The 21,423-nt window shown below is 38.8% G+C and overlaps 1 protein-coding gene across 1 annotated transcript in view; it reads right to left on the minus strand.

Moving 5' to 3' along the window:
* gabrb1 (gamma-aminobutyric acid type A receptor subunit beta1) overlaps positions 1-21,423 on the minus strand; it is a 67,058-nt gene that overhangs the window by 22,465 nt on the left and 23,170 nt on the right. Inside the window, exons 4-5 of the mRNA XM_021310696.2 lie at positions 17,621-17,841; positions 5,401-5,483 (exon numbers count right to left, since the gene is read on the minus strand). Of these exons, the coding sequence (XP_021166371.2) occupies positions 5,401-5,483; positions 17,621-17,841 (304 nt within the window). The remainder of the gene's footprint in view (positions 1-5,400; positions 5,484-17,620; positions 17,842-21,423) is intronic.

Raw genomic sequence — 21,423 nt, forward strand, 5'->3', positions numbered from 1 at the left:
CCGCACCTGAGCGACTCCTACGTCAGAGAAACTAAACAACAGCTACATAAACGCAGAGCACAGCACAGGAGGGCCAGCAGCTCAGGGCAAGACTCAGCAGTCCACTTGCACCTTAAGGACAAAGGGCACTCTTTTGACGACAATGACGTCCAGATTTTGGAGAGGGAGAACAGATGGTTTGAACGAGGGGTGGAAGAAACCATCTTGGTTAAAAGAGAAAAGCCGTCACTAAACAGAGGGGGAGCACTGCGCTTCCAACTCCCCAGTGTCTACAGCTATTATGAGAATAGTCTTAATACATCAACAGTCTCTTCATGATTCAGGTGACCAAGTACTCCACTCACACCAAGCAATAGCTTCTAACGACCCAGGACAATGACGGGTAGGTCATTGATTTGCATCTGACTTGAAATGCGTCTAGGAGGATGGGCCTCCATGTGCCTAACAACAGCAGCGCTCCAACTGCAGGTTGCTCAAGTGCGAGCCACCAGAATTGACAAAGTCTTCTGGACAGGCGTCAAAACGTTTTCAGAAAGAACTGAACACTAGTTCGTTTGCTTCCAATTTAAGCCTGTTTGCTGTTGCGATGACCCAGATAACTGAGAATTTGCACAGGCATCTTTGTTAAAAGCCCCAACATCTAATTAGCTTGGGTCCAGACTAAAATATTTCTAAATATATATTATCTCTTTACACATAAGCACTTTGCTCTCAAACATCAGGTTTCATAATGCTTCCACCGTCAAAGACGAACGGCATGCATATCTTTCAATTACCCGGCCCCCTCTCCAGTTTTTGTCCACGAGAAGAGGAATGAGTTGACACCTGTATGCTTTTACTAATAGGCTCAAAACTTTGCTTTATGATAATAACATTTTGACTTTCAGAATCAGAATTCCAACATTAGCAGCATTTATGTTCCCTTTTCAAACTTCAAACATGAAATTTCAACTTCTAAGTAAGAATGGAAAAAACAAATAATATATATATATATATATATACTGCAATCATTCACATAGAAATAATGGATAATTTTGCAGTATGACATAATGTTATAAACTCAAAGCGTTTGTAAAAGTGTGTGTAAAGATAGTGCTTGGAAAACTTGGTGTCTACTGACATGGTACTTGTTACTAAACCTTTTAAAAAGCCATGACAATAGATTAACACATGCATAATTGTGAATTTAAAGTTAAAAATGCAGTTTTCCAAATAAATTGAAAACATCTGAAAAGTGTTGCATGCATGTATTTGGGCACTCCAGAGTCAATATGTAGACCTTCATTTTGCTGTGATTACAGCTGCAAGTCGTTTGGGTCTCTGCCAGCTTTGCAGATGTATATACTAACATTTTCACCAATTCTTTGCCAAATATCGCTAAAAACTCAGTTAGATCTGTAAACATATATTGTCCAACACTGCCAGAGTTTTGACAGGGGGAAGTGCGGCAGAAGAAAAACAGCACAGGCTCCACAGATTCAGACCAGAGCTGATCCACATACAAAGGAAAAAGGGATATGTTTTGGAAATCTACATGAATTTCTTTTGACGATAGTCTGAAAAAGGACATGAACAGCTCTGATTGGAGGAAAGAAACCCCCACAGGGAGCATTGGCCAGGATTGTTAATGGGTGCATCCTCACCCGAGTGGTCATCAGAGTACACACCAGGCCTGGAGCAGGAAATATACTGAGACCCAAACTGGTCAGAGCGGCCCTCATCGTTTGTCATTGAGGTATACCCAGACGTTAATAATTTGGGCCCTAATGATATTTTTGTTGCTGGATTGTTGTTGTTTTTTTCAAGTGGGCTTTAATGCAGTAAACTGGGGACATTTACGCTGAGTTGAATCCAGAACTCTTTCATTTATTATTGGACTATTTCTGATCGAACGAGTTTGATCGTTGTTTTGTTTTAATGGGTTTTGGATAGAAGATTGTGCAACTGAACAGCTGATTTTACTTGTTTGTAATAAATACAGCCCGCTTGGCCTGCATAAGTCTGTCGGGTGACGTGTCACTTTTTTTTTTTTCCCTTATTCGTTCAGCTTTCAAGAGTATATTTTGTTTTTTGAAAAATACAATAAGTATCTTTCTTTCAGAACCCCCCCCCCCCCCCAGAAAAAAAATAAATAAAAAATAGGCTATCGCCCATTAAATGACACATGCCTTTCTTTGCTTTTCATTTTAATATTCCTTTACAGTAACAAAATTATCTAAACATTACGAAATTACATTCAATTCTTTGACTTTTATCTCTTTACTAATATGGAAGTTTTAGGCAAATAATTTGATGTCATTTTGAGGTAATTCAATCTGTATTTGAGAGTCAAATACTTGCAATTCAGAGCTACTAGGCTTACACGCTTAATTTGCATACTTAAATGTAACATTTATTATATATTACACTGACTAGATTCAAGACAGCTAAGAGCAGCATGCACGAGCATTCATCTGTTAGATTAATAAAGACAGCTGATATGTGTTAGAGTATCTGAGGAACTTGGAGCACAGCCATGAGGCTCATTTCTTCTCCCAGTGGTAGCAATGAACAGAACCCTAACAGCGTGGTATAAAACATTTTCTCAGCCCACATTAGTTTAATCTGTTGGAGAAAAAGAGCTGCAGTTTAAAAGAAAACTGTAGAGCAACCATTAGATTAAAATGATTTTCCTTATCTTTAATAAACATCAGAAATAAGTAGAAGATGCATCAGGGATTAGCGTGCTATGAACAAACTGTTGCTTTAGTTTGTTGTGGTATACAAGAGCCTGAGTTAAAAGGCTTAACTACGGGTGAGGCTTTTTGCTTAGCTATGGAGAACTGGGAGAGGATTGTCCCAACTCCTAATAGATGCATCAGCCTCCATATGAGGAACTCTCTAGGAGGTGCTGGGCGGGCTGGGTGAGTGTTGGATTCTTTGCAAACTTGGTTTTAAGCTCACAGAAGGCTCTCTCCGCTTCAGAGGACCAGTGAAACCGTTTCTTGGTGGAGGTAAGGACGGTAAGAGGAGCTGCTATCTGACCCCAGTTCTTAACGAACAGGCAACAGAAACTGGAAAATCCCAGGAAACATAGTTGTTTGCGTGCGGATGGAGATGGCCAATTAAGAATTGCTTGGATCTTTTCTAGATCTGTCTTTATCTGCCTGTTCTCAAGAATATAGTCAAGGAAAGCGACAGACAAAACTTGCACATTTTTAGCTTTGACGAATAATCTGTTTTCAAAAGGGCGTTTTAAGGAGCAGACGGACGTGCTTCTCATGTTTCTTTGAATGTCCTAATGAAGAGCAGGATATCATACCGGTAAACTAACAAGAAATGGTTGAAAAACTAAAAAAAAATGGTTGAAATTGTTTACCAAGGACTGGAAAACGGCGGGAGAATTATTAGACCCAAATGGCCTCACTAAATATTAAAAATGACCTACAGGTTTCTTTAAAGCGGCTTTCCACTAAGCCCACTCTCTGAGCTTGACTAACTGTTAAGCAATTCAAAAGTCCAACTTGAAAGAGACGACGGAGCAATGAACTGGTTCCGAAGCTGAAGGGTAGGTGGAGATGTATTTTTGATTGTATTCTGGTTAAAGCCAAACAAACACACACCCAGAGAAGAATTGAAATGAGGAACGATATACTGGTGGCCAGACTAATTATATATTTCACCATGCAACCTCTCTCTGGTTTGGACAAGTTGTAGAGATGATTGAAAGGAAGAGGTGCTCTAAAGGTTTGACATCAGACTTGATCACTGGTTAAGCTTTTGGAGAAAACCAGAACAAAACAAAAAAAAACTTTCGCCATAAAACAGAGGGAGAGGTATACAGTAAGTGAATCTTCGCAGAGCTCGTATGGCTTTCTTGCATACACATGTTTTATGCATGAAGCTCCAGGTGGAAAGGTGCTCCACCCTCTCTAAATGTAGACACATATAGTGTGTGAGAATTTTAACTATTCATGTCAGCATTGTTAATTATTTAACTGAGGGACTCCGGACAGGTCCGGTCAAACAGAAAACTGTCGGTTTGCATTAGTTGGTGCAAAGCTGAATGTGGCCGCAGTAACCGCACAGAGGAAGAGGATTCTGACCCGAAAAACACTCTGGAGCTGTTTTATTTGGTTGGAACTATTTTAGTAGAAATGCAATTTAATCAAGCCTCTTTTACTGTGTATTTGAGATATTTCATTCAACTCATACATTCAAATGTATAAAACTAGATTTAATTTTTTCCCCCACTTCATTTTCATAAACAAAAATAGGTTATAACTATTTTAATGGCCACAACGAGGAGACACGTGGTCTAGGTATGGCCAATTCAATGAAGATAAAAAAAGAGGTTTAGAATAATTATACAGTATATTCCTTGATCGGCATTAGCACCTCTTGATTTCCCAGATGGAGGTACTGTGTGGATGGATGGATTTACTGACAGAGGGATAAATGAAAACTGGGTGGATGGAAACATGACAGAGGACAGAGGGACAGAAAAATGGGTGATAGAAACATAGATCAAAGGTGTTGTGTATTTCTTAACAAGCAGATGGGACGCTAATGTTGTCAACAGTCAGCTTAACATGCAGATTTGACCAACGCAGAGAAGACTATGTTGTCAAAGTTCTTCTTTATGTATCAGAAATGTATTTCTTAATTTATTTCAGATCTGCGAGAGGAGCTCTGTGATTATCTGATAAGATGTGCTGCTGCTTCTGTCTGTGAACGACTGACATTCTGCAGTGTTTGCTTTCTTATTCTGCTTTCTGATGTTTTTTTTTAAATTTAAGACTATTTTCTCCTCTAGCGTTTTGTAGCTTTTGTCCGTTTTTTGGCAGCTGGATTCAGCTTTTCTCACGCCTGGTCTCATTTAGCTCCCGCAGTGTACTGGTTCCCGTCCTGCTCTCCCAGATATGTCACGTTTTTCCTTTATTGTAGTTTTGCTCTTCTTTGGTTTGCCTAATAAGAATCAAGATTTTAGTTTCACCACACAAAGCTCACGTCCACCATTTGGATAATTTTTCCGAGGCTACACTGCACAAACGGAACTAAAAGTAAGTAAAATTGTCTTGAAATGTGTGTATTTTTCCTTGATTTGAGCAGCTAAATAAGACTATTTGCCAATGGAATGAGTATTTTTACCCCTAAGAAAAAGATTATTAGCTATCCTGTATTTGAAATAAGATGATGGAGATTAATTGTTATTATTTTAAGTGCAAAAATCTTGTTCCATTGACAAATAGTCTTATTTACCTGCTCAAATCAAGGAAAAATACACCAATTTCAAGAAAGTTTTACTTACTTTTAGTTCCCTTTTTGCAGTGTAACGGCAGCTCCTTGAGCAACAGTCGCGTGATATCTGACTAGCAACATCACCTAAACCCCTTTGCACACAAACACGCTGCTGCTTACAGCTCTCGATCTCCAAGGTGCAGTTCTGCTCGTCCAGCGGGTATCTGCGTAGGTCCATCATGCAGGCAGCTGTCGTGGTGATCCTTGATGGAGAAACAAAAACAATTATTTCATTTGGATTCCTGAAGTTTTAGGGGCTGATATATGCAGAACTCACAAAACCGACCTTCTAAACCTCGAATTAAACAAATCCTTTTAAACCTCGAGTGGAGCCAAAATGTCCATCTTGCTCCCATAATTGCCTTTGCTCTGCTGAATTGACGTCTGCAGCGTCTCTCCCTTTGAAAAGCTTTGTGTTTTAATCTTGATTATAGCAGTGAGTAATTAGGAGTGAACAATAAAACCGGATAAAACCCTCGGTGAAGTTTTACAGCCAAAGCAACGACCAACTGCTCTACAAAAGGATTGAGCCACACCTTATTTACGGCCTCATAATCAGCGCATAGGACAGCAAACACGATTAAAGGTCATCCCAGATACCCACTGTAGCATGTAGGAAGATTACAATTAATGTGCTGTAATGGGAAGATGAATTACAGGCATTTTTCTGGTTGACCTGCACCTAACGTCATTCAGACAGAAAATCTGACAGCGCAGGGAATCCATGGAGCAAACAAACGATCTTTGCATGCTTCATGTACTTTAATTAGGCATACATCAAGCTGCTTTATATTCAGTGAAGCTTATTAAAAAGGTATTTAATGTCAAATTGAATACATTCATGTCAAAATAAAACATTCCTGTTACATTTTTTTTATGTTTAGCTCCTGAAATCTGGGGCTGTTAAACGTACAATTAGGGCAGTGATTCTGATACCATTTATGTCAAGCCCCCATTCAAGATGAGGGTAAAATTTTGATTTTAGTAAAATAAAATAAAATAGAGAAGGAATCAGTATTAATCAAGCCAGTTTTGATTTGAATTTCTCAGGTTTGATCTTTCCCCTTGTGTCCAAATGAAAATAATCTACCCGGTCATGTTGTCCTGAATAGCTGTAGACAATAAAAACGCAATGCAGTAGGGACAGTACTTTTATAAAATAATGTGAGGAAGCACATTGTGTAATAGGTAGAGGTTCTTTGGACCCCAAAATTCAGCTGACACACAGAATGAAGTGGGATAATAGCTTTTATTCTTAACACGGAATATGGCAGCTCTGGATACAAGATCGCCTGAATTGTGTCCAGATCTGAAGAAACGAGACGGATGAGTGACAGAAATGGTAGATAAGCACAATCCTATTCAAAGAGGGATTGACCAACTGTCGGGGTTTTCTAGATGAGAAGGTTAAGACCCAGTAGAGATCTGTGAGAGGGTGGTCCTTATTAGCTTGAAGAGCAACCAGTAAACGTCGCAGAAGAGTGACTGAACTCAGGTGGCTAAAACTAGGGCGGGATGATAATTCAATAACAATATATATCGATCGATAGACGTATATCGGTGATAGAAAAAAAAAGTCAATAAAAAGTTCAATAGAATAACAGTTATTCTTCCTTTTGCATTCTAGGCATGTAGGTTAATTTTACAGTCATTACATCCTCCCAATCAATCACATACAGACCCAGGAACGCTCACGAACAAAAAAAGGCTAGATTTTGTCTGCATAAAGCTATGGATGATCTGGCTCCTGTGCTATGGCTGTGAAGACCCTATATCCTGTAGAGCACAGGTGGAGATAATTAGACTCACAGGACCGCACAGGTGAACATGGTTAGGTGAGTGCAGTGATATAAGAAAACCATCCAATGAAACAGTCAAGGTGTGTGAACGAGTAATCCCGTTCGAGCCAAGAAACTTTTGAAAAGAAGCAACCAGGAAGTTTACAGATGAGACAAAGTCCCTCAGACTTTTTGATGTAATATCTCACCACACTCCTAAGTTGGAGCCCGACCACTCTATCTTCAGAGGAAGATAGTTTCAGCTACTTGTATTCAAGTTCTTGTTCTTTAAATCATGATTCATATCTCGTGGCCATAGGCGACGGTGGGAAAGTAGATAGTAGATAGTTTTTCATCACAACAGAAAGAATAAACGCCTTCATAACTGCAGACAAACCACTAAACCACCCTGTGATCACTGGGGAACACGAGACGAAAACACCTGAACTCCTCCTTTTCGGGAAAACTCTCATTCCAAACTAGGAAGAGAAATTTCATGTTTTCAGGTTGAGAACCTTGGCCTCAGACTCTGAAGAGCTGACTCTCATCTTAGCTGCTTCACAATCCGCTGTGAATCACTCCAGTCCAATCTGAAGGTCCAGACTTTAAAACACCAACAGAAACCTACCCCCCCCCCAAAAAACAAAAAAACAAAAAAACAAAACAAAAAAAAAACGCTTAGAATCCAAACCAGACATTCTGCTCTTTCAACTACAGCTTAACATCCTGTTCATTGATAAGAAACACCCCCACTCAAGTCCAATCTGCACTGCGAACAAGCTTGGCTTTGACCCAAGAACGAAGCTCTTGCTTTGGACAAGCAAAGCTTTGATGACCTGCTTAAACTATCCCAACACTTTCCCAATACAGTGCCTGTGGGGGGAAAAAAATCACGTGTACTGGATAACCAAACTCCAATGACCCATTTGGCAACTCTAAGATGGAGATCAGACCCACTGGTCCACAAAAGCAGCCCTTTTTCTCCTAAATCTAAAATTTGACCACTTCCTTTTCCAACACTATCGAGTAAACCTTCCCAGAGAGGATGGATAGCTCATGCTCTGGCAGCAAGGACAAACTATCCAAGACTCCCTTATATTCTCTCCTCATTTTGAGATGAAACTAGTCTATCTTAAGATTGCTTCTAGAAGGATTCACGATTATAGAAACAGAACTGGAGCCTTCTTCTTTCAAGTTAGCGAGTGGACACTTTTCATTTGTACTCTCTGTGTGTGCCCACTCCATTAGCTTTATGATTTATCCAAACCTTCCCGATGTTTCCAGCGCGTCCAAGACAAAGACAGACAGCGCAGGTCTATTAAGAAGGTAGAGGATGAATATTTATGTTTTTATGGGCTTTTAGTGCCCATGACAGTGTAAGAGCTGGGAAAACGTGAAGACAGCCGAACTTTTACTGCCGGAGTAAGGAGGCATAAGATGATTTTTTTCCCCCCACATATCACACTGGTAGCCCTGGTTGTGGTATTTTTAGCCTCCTTTTGAAAAAAATATTTTCAAAAAAAAACATATATATATCTTTAAGAAGAAGTCCAGAGCACTGCAGACAAAAACATGATAGATTTGTAAATGATGCAGTTAAATGCATTTCCATTTATCTGAAAAACATCATTTGAATGTTCCTGTGCAAATTATCCGGGTCATGGTAACAGCAAACAAGCTTAAATCGGAGTCAACCAGACATTCAGTCTTTCAGCGGAAGGATTTTTGTAAATCCTTCAGAGGATAGAGAACTAAAAGAAGCCATCAACCCAAAACACTTCCAATGATTCGGTCAATTTAACCAGGGACATGGTTCCATCCACTCTTCCATCTCATATCCACCCATAAGTCTAGGTTCAATTAGCGGTGCTGGTCTAAAGATGCGAGTTGTAAAAATAATTTAGAATTCAATATAGTAGCTTCAAAATGACTTATTTAAAAGATATTAATTTGTGTCAAAATCAATATAAACTGATCCTTTTTCACCTTCCCCAACATTTCAACACTTCACAGCCCCTCCCTTCCCTACATCCTCTCCCTGCCTAGGCTCATCTGAATGCCAAGGGCTGACTATTAAAACAGTGCTGTTTGGAGGTTTTTTACTGAATGGGCAGATGGAAAAGGAAAAGTTGACGGATGCCCATAAATCCGGATGCTGGTTGTGCTCCAAAGGTGAGTCACGTTAAAAACAACCTCGTGGCAGTCGGGTGTTTGACTGGAATTTACAAAGGTTCAGTAACATTCCTGTATCTGCAACAAGGAGGGAGTAAACATGTTGGACGACAAAAGCAAACATTATCAGTTAAATATAAGGAACTTACTGGTAGTCCAATTACTATGGTACAACTGCCAGCAGGTACAAACCAATGCAGGGTAACGTCTGTAGTGTACAAAATGCTGCAGCAGCATATAATAAAGGTCAACATTGTGCTGATGCAATTTTTAAATATTGATTTGCTTTGATTAGTACATTAAATGAAAAAATGACACAACAAGACTGAGGTACAGCATTTTATAGTTACTGTTTGTGGTTGTGATGTGGCAGTTTCTACTCAACTGGGACTGATAAAGGCCTGTCCTGTGAACAAAGCAAACAAACGGATAACAATGCTCTAACTAATCTTTGAAATGAGTTGTAAAAGACTGATGCGTGTATTGCAGTATTTTGTGTGCAGATGACTTCCCTCTCTCGCTTCTTCTGCAGTGTGTTCAGGCTAAAAGTTTTCCCACTGGGCCTGAGCGCCTTTTAAAGGTTCCGGATGGGTCCATTTATTGACTGAGAGGCGGGAAAGTAAACTTTATCACAATGGGATTTAATACGATACATTTGAATTAAGGGACTAAAATGGCTTTTTAAAAAACTATTTTCCATAGTCAGATCATATTTGTTATATAAAGTATATAGATGTTTTATTTTTTGTAGATGTTTGTTATTGCATATATATATGTTTTTAACCCTGCTTCATGGCAGGTTTGATAATTTGAGATTATAGTAGTCTATAAAGGGCTGCGTGTTAAGATCATTGTGACCTGGTTTGGCCTGTTTGGATATGTTTTATGTTGGTGAACAAGCACCTGGTTAGTCTGCCCTTCATCTCTGCTCCAAGGCTGCTGCTTAATCCAGCTGCTAAAGGCAAAATGACCAGTGCGCCCCATGCTCCATTACTCCTCTGTTTAGTTGTAAAGGAACAAGTGCCGAATGTGACTAATAGGAAAACAAGGAAAACATTAAATAAACCCAGACTGGAGCTGACAATTTGAGCAGAACCAGTGACAACCGACCTTGGAGACCATGATGATCACCACGTACAAAGGATGAAGGTTGTTATTTTTTATCACAGAAAAATTACAAAAGTGTGGTGTGCACATGTATTCAGCCCCCGACAAATACAGCTGCAAGTCTTTTCACTATTCAAGTATCTTCTTACCAGCTTTGCATATGTAGAGACTCACATTTTGCCCATTCTTCTATTTAAAATAAGTCATGCTCAGTCATTTTGCAGAGAGCATCTATACAAGTGAAGTTTTGACAAAAGGTCTCAATCAAATCTATAGCTGGTAATCCTGGTTACTATCTCCAGCAGTCAAAGGGCGAGAGGCAGGAATATGGGGTACATCCTGGACAGGGACAGAGGGACAGGGCAAAAATTTAACAGTTTTATTGAACTTCAGAAAAGGTAAATAATACCTTCTATTAACTCACGAGTTGTGATATTTAATTGTTGTGCAATAACAGGTAAAGCAGAGACTGATTATTGTAATGTGCGATGTGTTAAATCAAAATGTATGACATCATCATACTGTTGGTTATGTGTCTTCTTCTGAGTGAAAGTGGTACCCATATCCTTTTCTTTACAAATCACATTTTGTAGGACCATCACCCATTAAATAATAATAAATTGAAGTTTGCGGTTATACAAAAAAAATAAGAAAACATTTAACTGGTGCGAATAAAGCTGTGTGTGTGGGTTTATTTGCAATTTTCCTATATTTGCACACTATGTTTTTACTGTGATTTCCCCACATGTAGCCTCATGATCACTACGAGTCTTGTTAAACAGAAGCTTTTTTAGACTGTGCCTCAGCTCAGGCCCAGCAGCGCAGACTAAACTTAGCCTCTGTGTCATCTTCTCTTTTCCTTACAGAGAACAGCATTCTCTCAGTGGTCACCATACCACAGATTTGACAGCTGATGATGATGATGATGATGTTGAAATAAACAGATCTTTGTTGTTGTTTTCATTATTCCAAGGTGTTGAATTTACAATAATTGGGATGTGTGTGTGTATGTGTATGTGTGTGTGTGTCAGTCAAAAACCGAGGTCATTTTGGGAAACCTATATATAGCCCTTGTCTCAGCAGAGAGCACATTGGATGAATAATTGTTGGAGCCTTTGGGGATAATGATTCTGCAGCAGAGCTGTGTGAAAGGAATGATCCTCAGTCTTTCGGATACTGGGGCCAAACTAGTGAAGGAAGAATAAATACCCTTCCAGCAATGCAGTGTATATGAAGTGTAAGCTGATAGTTCACATTTTACACAATTATAGAAAGAGAGCAAAGAGCCAGTTTTGGCCCTTCGGTAATTAGGCTCATTTTCCAGCAAATTTTGTTAAGAAGATAACAGATCTAAGAAACAACAGGTTCAGAATTGGTGCGGTTCGCTTTAGACGGGAAGTTCTTATCCAAGATTCTTCCACGTTTAACTTGAAAAAGCTACACCTGTTATTTTCACGTGTTTTAATGGCCTTTGGATCCAATCAGGTGAGATGTTTGGCAGTAATGTAGAAAAATCAACAGAGTATATCAGTGCAAACATCTCACCAACGTTCTAACACAGTGGTGGAGGGCTGATGAATGCGGCTGGCTTTGTAGCCAAAGTCATGAAGTTGATCATCTTCTATGTATTGAGGTTTTTTAGGGTCAGATATATACGGCCGTCTCTTCAACAGCTGAAGCTTGAACCAGATTGAGTCGTATGGTGTACCATTGGCCCAGTCAACATCCAGACCATAACCTGACTGACCTATTCAGTTGGTATTTTAATAAGGAACGTGTGAAAATAGCAAAAGTATTGCAAGTTCAGAGATACAGCAGAGAAGCTACAATCTGAACTAAAAAAACATGACTATGAGGTATTTAATGCTGATAAGCGCAACCTGTACTCCTTTATTTGAGCATGAAAGCCTCCTTGCATTTCAACTGAAAAATCGTCAAGTTGAACTTGACAAAATGTTTTGAAATTTTGAAATTAGACATAAAAATCATATTTTTATTTCTACTGCCTCAACAATACATTGGACATGCAATATTTTATTAGATAATAATAATTGCACATCTAATACATAAAAACGATCTTGCATTATATGCCTTATTAAAAGAAAGGTGTACAATCTCCTCATTTGTTTGGGTTCATTGTTTTCCTTTTCTTGGTTTGAAAATATTCTTTATCTACTCTCAACAAGAAAAGAATACACAATTCACTTTCTTCAAAAATGCTTCCAGTATTTTATTAACATTATTAAATGGCTGTGCTCTAGTCTAATAAAAGTTATTGGATTTTTGTGTTCCTATTTACTTTGAAATAAAAAATTAAAGCAAAATGGCAGTTTAAATATCTTAGGTTGTCGGTAAAAAGCTTCACCTAAAATATTTTCTTTCCAAAAAATGTTCATCTGTACTGACAGGCCTACTTTTTATGATGCTTAAAGGGCTGTCAGGGGCACACAAAATCATTTTCAGGGCAGAAAATGACCACGGGGTCGCACTTTGAACACCCACGATATAAAGCTTGGCAAAAGTGAGAGCTTACAAAGATTACAAATGTGCTTCTTTACAGGGTTCTTATCCAAACAATTTGAGGACAGTGACAATTTTTTGTGCTTATTACAGCATTTATGTTACCCTCTGGAAGCAGGCATCCTCTTTGGGATAGAATTTCTGATTCAGAGACGAAGGGAAAAGGGTAAAAGGAGAATGTGGAAACCAGGTAAAACGAGAGAGATGAAAACTATGAGCACTGGAAGAGATTTAAAGGAGGCAGTGAACTAGTCTAGAGGGGAATAAAGTCGTGCTTATCTGAATACGCTGAGAAGTGTTTGACTTTAGGATGAGACAGAGTGCTGAAAACAGCCCGCAAGGCCCATGTTCATTCAACCTCGAAAGACGAGTCGTTTCTGGACAAACCCAGCCTCCCTGTCCTTTTCATCAGGCTGTTTCCTGTTTGAAGTTAAAGGAAAAGCACTCCAGGTCTGACTTAATGCTTTTTCTTTCCTTCTGCCATCGCATCTCTGTCTTTGTTTGTCACCAGGAATATGTTCATACAGAGAAAAGCAGCTTTTTTGAGGACCTTAAAAAAAAACTTGACCGGAGCAGGCAGCTCCTGCTGGCATAAAAAAAAAAAAAACAGCAGCATCTGCTGCCAAATGTTCCCAAACAAACCAACTAAAATCAATCTACGCTTGGGTGTTAAATGTTCTCATAATTATCATATGCCTAACTCCACTTAAATTTGAAAATGTTTGTTGTACAGACATGTAATAAATTGTGATAATGATATGCTTTTGTCAAACATAGTGATTCTTGAGAAGCACGAAGCCATTCGGATTAATGCATAAAAAAATAGCTTTGAAAACAGGAATTAAGTTATTTTCGAGAATCCTCTTAGTGTTTGGAATCTGCTGTATTTGAACAAATTGAACAGAATAGATGAGGGTACACCTACAGAAAAAAACTGTATTCTCTGACCGATCTTGATAGAGTCCAATGTAATCCTCATACAAGAGTTACTCTGAGACCAGAGGATGGATGCTAACTATGCAATTTGCCCAAATTGATTAGCTAACTTAATTCCAGTATAATCATATCAGCACAGGTGAAGCTGGGGAAAAGCTCAGCTGCAATTCCATCAATCTAATTAGAAGACAGAAAGAGGGGCGACTGTGCTTGAAATCTTTGTCTTCTTGTTTTATCACTGGTTACATCTAAAAGAAATGCATGCAGCCATTATGGCTTTGCATGTAAATGGTTTTAAATTGCAACAAACCTATGTTAAATAAATAAAAAGAACTGTTTTCTGGACCCGGAAGAACATATCAAGAAGAACTTAAGAGGTTCAGCAACTGAATTGGCTTCAGGGCATCCAGAATGTTCAAGCAAGTACCAGAGGTCTCATTTATAAAGCTTGAGTACACACAAAATGGGGCCTGAAACATGCAATTTAAAAAAAATCTTAAATAAATGTCCACTAAACATTTCATCAATTGTTTTCCACCATCACATTCCTCTCCCCGATGATCACCCAGATCAACAGATTATTGTGACAAGGTGTGTGGCAATTACTTTAACTGCTGTAAACGGTTAAAATCACTCATGCGGAAAGCTGCATGGTGGATGCATGGGCACTGTTGGAAAACCTTGCATGTGGAAGAATTAGGAGGAACCAAGGTTTCAGGGATCAAATATTTCCTGGCCAATATGACGACTGCCGCTTTCGACTCCAAGCGTTGCATTTTGCTATAGCCTACAGGAGAAAGAAGCCACACCCGCCTCCAGGTGCTGAAAGGCAGCTCTCCAACCCCCAGAGCGCAGAGGACATGTGCATACTGCTCAAACCCGTCCATCGGCTACCTAAGCATAGTTTTTGCTGTGTTTTTTTTTATTATTATTATTTTGTTCATTCCTCTTGGGGTCCCACCCTCCTCTGAATGTCGATCTGAGCGCACAACCCCAGAGGATTTTCAACACGGAGCACCGCTTTCAGCTGACGTTGAAAACAGCAATCATGTTTTGTTTTTAACAGGTTCTTTTAATGTGGGCAACATCTGTGTTTTTACCTCTCATTTTCTCATTTAATAAACACCTCTCTGCGAAATTCTTCTTAGTTTCTTTGCTTTTTTTCTGTGCTTGTCGCTGCAGCATAACAAAAAAGATGATCAGCTGACCCGATTTTTAATCCACGATTAACAAGGTGCTTTGCATTGACCATTTATGGCTGAATCTGGGCGTGTTGAGGGCAGAACATGAGGTGGAACCTGCTATGCAGTCCTTTAGGTGCAGCTGTGATCCATAAAGAAAAATTACATGCTGGTATGCGTGTGCATGGTTTTCTAAATCTTACATGTTTTTGCCGTATGCCATTTTCTTTTTTTTTTTTAGCTGTATGTACACTTTTAGTATGGACTTTTTAGTATGAGACCCCTGTCTCTTTTCAGCAAGGGTGTTGCCTCCAGAGCAGGAAAAAACAACAGATCACAACATCCCAAATTGGCTGATTTCACAGCATAATGAAGAATTCTGTCTGAAGGCAAAGCATCTCAAATAGCAGAACATAGACATTTTAAACCTGTAGTCAGGAAAATTGCAAATTCTTAATCAACCATGCGCTCAATTTTTAAAAAGCAGCTGGAGAGACAAAAAAAATCCATAGACAGACAGACAGACAGACAGACAGACAGACAGACAGACAGACAGCCAGATAGATGCTTTGAAAATTGATAGACTTCAGTTTTGATTCAATAAACCACAGAAACAAAGTAATCTGAAAATGTGATAATAGTGTATGGTTATATTCAATAAGTTTGAATATTATCAAAATGTCCATTTGTTTCAGTAACCCAATTAACTAAGATAAACATATTACATATATAGATTAATAACTCACAGACAGATAGATGTCTTAAAGCCATAATTTCTGCTAATATAAAAATTATTAAAAAAATCTATATTTTAGTTTACATATAATAAAAATACAACATTTAAGATTACAATATTACACCAAGCCGATAGAAAACACATTTTTAATACAGAAATGTGGGCTTAATTGAAAACATGTTTAATACTTGCTAGAAGGCTGTTGTTTTCAAAAAGTATTTTTAATTTGACAAATGAGCCTCACTGAACCCTTATTCTAATTAATTGAATATGACTGTATATAGTTTCTGTATCTGTTTAGTCACTGCAGAACAACACGCCAGGCCCAGAAAAAACATTACTCACTGAGCAGCTGATGCTTTTTCTGAAATGTACGCCAGAGTGTTGGCGTTTGACTTGAACCATACTGAATGACATATGTCTGCGACTGTATTCACAGCCTTCCCTCGTTCTGTGTCCCGGGGAGAAGTGTACCAAAGGATTTCCAGTTAAATGAAGGGTTGCCATGAAAACCATGTTGGTTCTGTATCCTGTTCTGGTCAACAGTTTGAGGCCTGCTGCTCAGCCACCTGGCCTCTCTTCACCAAATTCTCCACATCATGGCACTTATACCAACCAAAGATTAACATAAACGCCTGAAGGACGCCTGGACGATGAAAAGAAAACAAAATGGATTTTCCTTGTGTTTCAAAAGAAATGTTTATTTTGCTCTGATAGTTCTCCATAAACAGGCAAAATCAATTATGTTAAAATGTGTGTTAATATCAAAGATATCAATTCTTATTGCCACATTGCTAGACAGGACACTGGGGGGAAAAAAATAAAAAATAAAAATAAAAATAATAATAAAATGTGTGTTAATAGTGTATAAATACAAAGACCCATATATATACATATTATTTTTTTTTCCTTAAGTGATGCAAAGAAATTATACAATTAGATCTGAAATAGGTTAAAAAATGCTGGATGATGTCATAATGCTGCTTGTCTTTGCAGGCTAGACCAGGTTTTCTGATTATGTGCGCATTCATGTAAAGAGAGAAGGATTTAGCAGCTCATAAACTTAAAAGTAATGAATCCTAATCTGTATATCACCAACTAACAGAACAGATCATATTCCTAAATAATTTGGGAAATTTCTTTTATCTTATACAATGCATTTGCTTTAGGTGGTTGTCTTTTGCCAATTGTAACACAATACATCATTAAAAACATTTGCACCAAATAGGAAACAAAAATAACACGTTTCCTAGAGACAGCAACCATTTCTCGTTAAAACCTGCTACATAAAACGATCTTACGTGCATAATCTATGGTTTTTAATCAACGTTATCTGCAGCAGGAATGTACCAAGGCTGAGGAAATATGCTGTGCTGTCTCACTTATTCAACGTACAAATCTGGGAATTGTGTAAATGCATTTATGTCAGTGGAAGAAAAACAGGTCTCCCGTAACAGACACATTAGCAGATTTCTAAAAAACCTTCGAGAACGTCTGGGTCTTTTACGGAAAATTTACCAGATGATGGACAACTGAACACCTTTGGACAATTTGCACCAAATGTTTTTGTCAGCTTCCTGAATCGTCTGTTGTATGTGCTGTATTATAAAAATTAAGACATTGTTTCTTGTAGCTTGTGCAATTTCTGCAAAACTAAATGGCTCTAGTGTAGAAAGCTGGAAAATTTCTGACTGCTGTTGTACGCTTAAAAGTGTCAGGCTGCAACAAGCTTCTTCTTGATGGCAGACTGATGTTAAGTGACTGGCAGAGAGATGCAAATTGATTTTTGACGAAGGCATCAGTGTTAAATGGTGCAAGATAGCTTATAGAGGACCAAAAAAATTTACCTAATATAAGGCTACTGCCTACTAACCCAAGATTTCAACCGAAAGGGCAGAATTAGCTCTTACCTGAGGCCGTAGAGCACCGTTCCATCAGGGTGCAGTCTGATCATCCTGTTCTTGACCGTCACCCCATGGACAAAAGACTTCTTGTCATTAATGAAATAGGTGTCGGGGACCCAGAGCTGGTCTGCCACCCGGTTGTCCAGGGTCAGGTTTAGGGGAATGCCTGTGTAGGAGAGGCGCTTATCTCTCCAGGATTGCTGGAAATACATGGTGATGGTGTAGTCCTGATGGGGGACAGAGACAGAGAAATGTTAGAAATCCTTGATATCTGAAAGGCCTTCTGTTTTGGTGATTGCTCTGTTGAAATTCTGATTTGGACATTTGGCGATACGATTCTTCCTGTTCCTTCCAAGTTCTTCCTGTAATCTTAGGACTTTTTCAAGAACTTGCAGGTTAGTTAAAAGTTCCCTAGAAATTATGTAAGTTCAGGCAAAGTAACCTGTAGGTCCTGCGAAAGTAAGCAGTTTTATTATTATTTTTTTGCTGGGAAATAACTTGTAGGTTCTGACAAAGTGACCCTTAAATTACATAAAGTAACCTATAGATTCTGAGGAAAGCTACCTGTAAGTACATAGAACATAGCCTTTGTGTTCCTGTTGGTTCTTGTAAGGCACTCGGTACATTTTAAGGAAAGTAATCTGCATGATCAAGAGATGTAACTTTTAAATTCCAGAAGATAGCTTGTCGGGTTCCAGAAAGTAACCTTTAAGTTCTCATAATGTTCTGGTGAAGTGTGTTCTTAGATAACGAACAGGATCTGTCAAAATAACCTATAATTAATTAATTACAGAAATGTAAAATGTAAGTTTCGCAAACACACCTGCAAGTTATTAAAAGGTAAGCTGTAAACAAGCCACTTTTTTTCAATAAAAGTTAAGTCTGGAGTCTTTGTCCAACTCAACTGTGACCTGAGTCCAATTCGCAATCCCTTGTCCTCATCTCAGCTGGAAAGTAACATTTAAGTTCTCTAATAAAAGAGCTGGACTGTTCAAATTTCTCTTTTGTGACTACTTTTCTATACTATTTGCTCAGTGAATGAGGCTGGAAACATAATATTTAAATGTTTGGGTCGCTCCATGGTGGATCTTACAGATGGGAGCTCAAATGCAGAACACACCTGACATATACATGTAAAATTTAATAAGTTATGTCTACAAAAGATTTGTTGAATTACTTTTTTTAAGTAGAATTCCAGCCTGTGTGCGAAATTGTGTATGCTTTAATATGATTTAATCATGCAGTTTTCTTTCAGCTGAATAAAACTCAAAATGATGTAAACATAAATCTCTGGAAAATTTCTCACAGGTATTTTGCAGCTCTTCCCTGAATATTTTTGACTGCATCCAATGATTGTTTGAAACAGTTGTCTGCAAGAGCAAAAAAAAAAAAAAAAAAACTGTCACAGATTGATTTCCGCTTTTCATCTAGACCGTGTCAAAGTTCATACGGGACGGGGGATTAAATAGTTTATTGACCTGAGTGTTTAGTAATAAAACTACGTCGCACGTGTCACTGGTACTGCTGATTCACAATGCGGGTGCCAAGGGATCCGGCTCCTACTGTACCTCCCTCATAAAAAACAATGTGTTCCAGCCGCAGCACAGACTGCAGAAGTGAGTTATGTTGTGTGATGTCAGCTCTTATTAAGCAGCGGGGGAAATTTGCCCGGCCTACATGCTCCAGTTCTTTCCGAGACTCCACAGACAGCTGGAACTCCCAGCTTCACCTGCTCCTCAGAGGCTCCCATCACTGCATCCGCCTTAACTCTTCCACCGCTGCACCCAGCCATCCACGCTATGACTCAGACAAGCATGGTGGAATAATGCAATAAAAGAGTCCTGATTGAGTCCTGAATTTAGTTGCATGCCTGTGAATAAAAATAGCTTGGAAGGATTTTTTTTTTTTTTTTAAAGCGTCACTGAGCTTAGTCTACGTCTAATGTCAGACAAACCTATTTTACATAAGAGACAAGATGTCATAAAGCTTTCAAAGAAGCAATCAATGCAGCTGTTTTGTTTTAGTTTTCTCCCCCTTAGAGAGCCAAGATTATTTATCGCAAATATTTGTATAAAGTTGGAAATCTAGCATAGACTGGATCTGACTGAAAGGTCCGACACATGAGGCCTAAAAACACCCAACAGAAGGATTTTCAACAGCTTAAACAGGATGAATCGTCTGTAGTGCTTTTTTTTTTTTTTTTTTTGCTGCTCGTGGAGTTGATGAGTGATGTTTGAGCCTCGGGGAACACGTGTTTCACTGCTGTCTCTTGCTTTCAGAGTTAACATCTTAACATCGGGAAGGCACTCCACTCATGTTCTCACTTTCCAGCCGGGTCCATTAAAACCCTGGTGGAGTCCTGTTTGCTTCCTCCTTTTATGTAATTCCAACCCATCAAATTGCATTTTGTCAGGGCTCTTTGTATCCAAGAGGTGTTTGAGCAGTTAAATTAGCTGCTGACTGGAAAAATTGAGGAGGCTAGGGAAATGATAGCACCAGAAGAAGAGGTAAGAAATCTGAAACCTGCTTTTAGGAACATTTTGAGACTTTGACAGATTTCTTTTATACTTTGCAAGGTGAGTTTGCTCAATTTAGAATACAGGCTAATTTAGTGCTTTGAATCCATCCATTTATTATTTTCTTATACAAGATTGGGCAATTGAGGTATGAGGACAAGGAGGAAAACCTTTTCCTGAAAGACACCTTTGAACATCTCCTGAGGGATCTTAATATGTTTTAAGATAGTTTAGTCCTTAGACCAGGCAGTTGTTGAGGTTTTAAAGACATATGCAGCTCATTCAGGACATAATAAAGAGCATCATTAAATCATCACTCCGTTGCAGCCGCCATCATGACTGTTATGGTTACAGAAAAGTGCTGCTGCATTATGGGTAATTCGAACTTTTGATTTTGCCCTTAAATAAGTTAATGCCGACACATCCAGTACAGGCTTCCACAAAATAATTTGATTCTAAGACTTATGGCGTCTTTTAAATGTTTCTTTTTGATTATCAGAGGATGCTAGTTTGGTTGTTGGTCTGTTCAAACTACACAATCTTACTTTACAACATGAGCTCTCCGTGTTAGATAAGGTTAAGTACTGACACTTCCTTTGACGGTACAATGATTCAGATTAGCATCTAAAATGTTTTAACAAACAACTCATCAAAATGTCTCAGCTGAGAGCAGGTAGCATTCAGAGGGAAAATCACCAGCCTTCGGTTGATCTAATCTGAGGGGCAGAGCAGCCGTTAAGATTCTCCTCACAGCTATTCAGCGTTTCCAGCATTCGTCGCAGTACGTCAGGATGCTTATGTGTGCATTTCTCAGGAAGCTCGAGGGAAACTAACTTTCTGAAAAAGAATGCGTTTGCTTGAGGGGCATCTGCACCCTCCGAGGTCAACGTACAACACTGAGACGAGCGGGGCTACAGCTGGAAAGGACAACCACTTCAACTGCTTTGACCTGATAAATACTTTAACTAGAACGCGGGGACTGTAGGGAGATATTCAGGCTTTAGAACAAACAGATTTCCAGCTTTGAAACTGCATGGCTAAAAGATAAAACAACTGAAAGCAAGTTATAATAGGTTCAGTCAGCTGAATGTCTATATTTTCTTCTTCACAGCAAAAGGCCCGATCAAAAAACATGGAGATTCAGTCAGTTCAAGAGGAATAAAAAACCTGAACAGCTAAGAGCACCTTTACCTTCACAATGTAACTTTGTAAAGTGAGAATTAGGTAAAAAGTGGTTTGTAGAAATGGCAACAGGGTGTGTAGCTTTAGAGCATCTGCAAACATTTCAAATAA

The sequence above is a fragment of the Fundulus heteroclitus genome, chromosome 19 (assembly GCF_011125445.2).
Source record: "Fundulus heteroclitus isolate FHET01 chromosome 19, MU-UCD_Fhet_4.1, whole genome shotgun sequence".
Lineage (NCBI taxonomy): Eukaryota > Metazoa > Chordata > Actinopteri > Cyprinodontiformes > Fundulidae > Fundulus > Fundulus heteroclitus.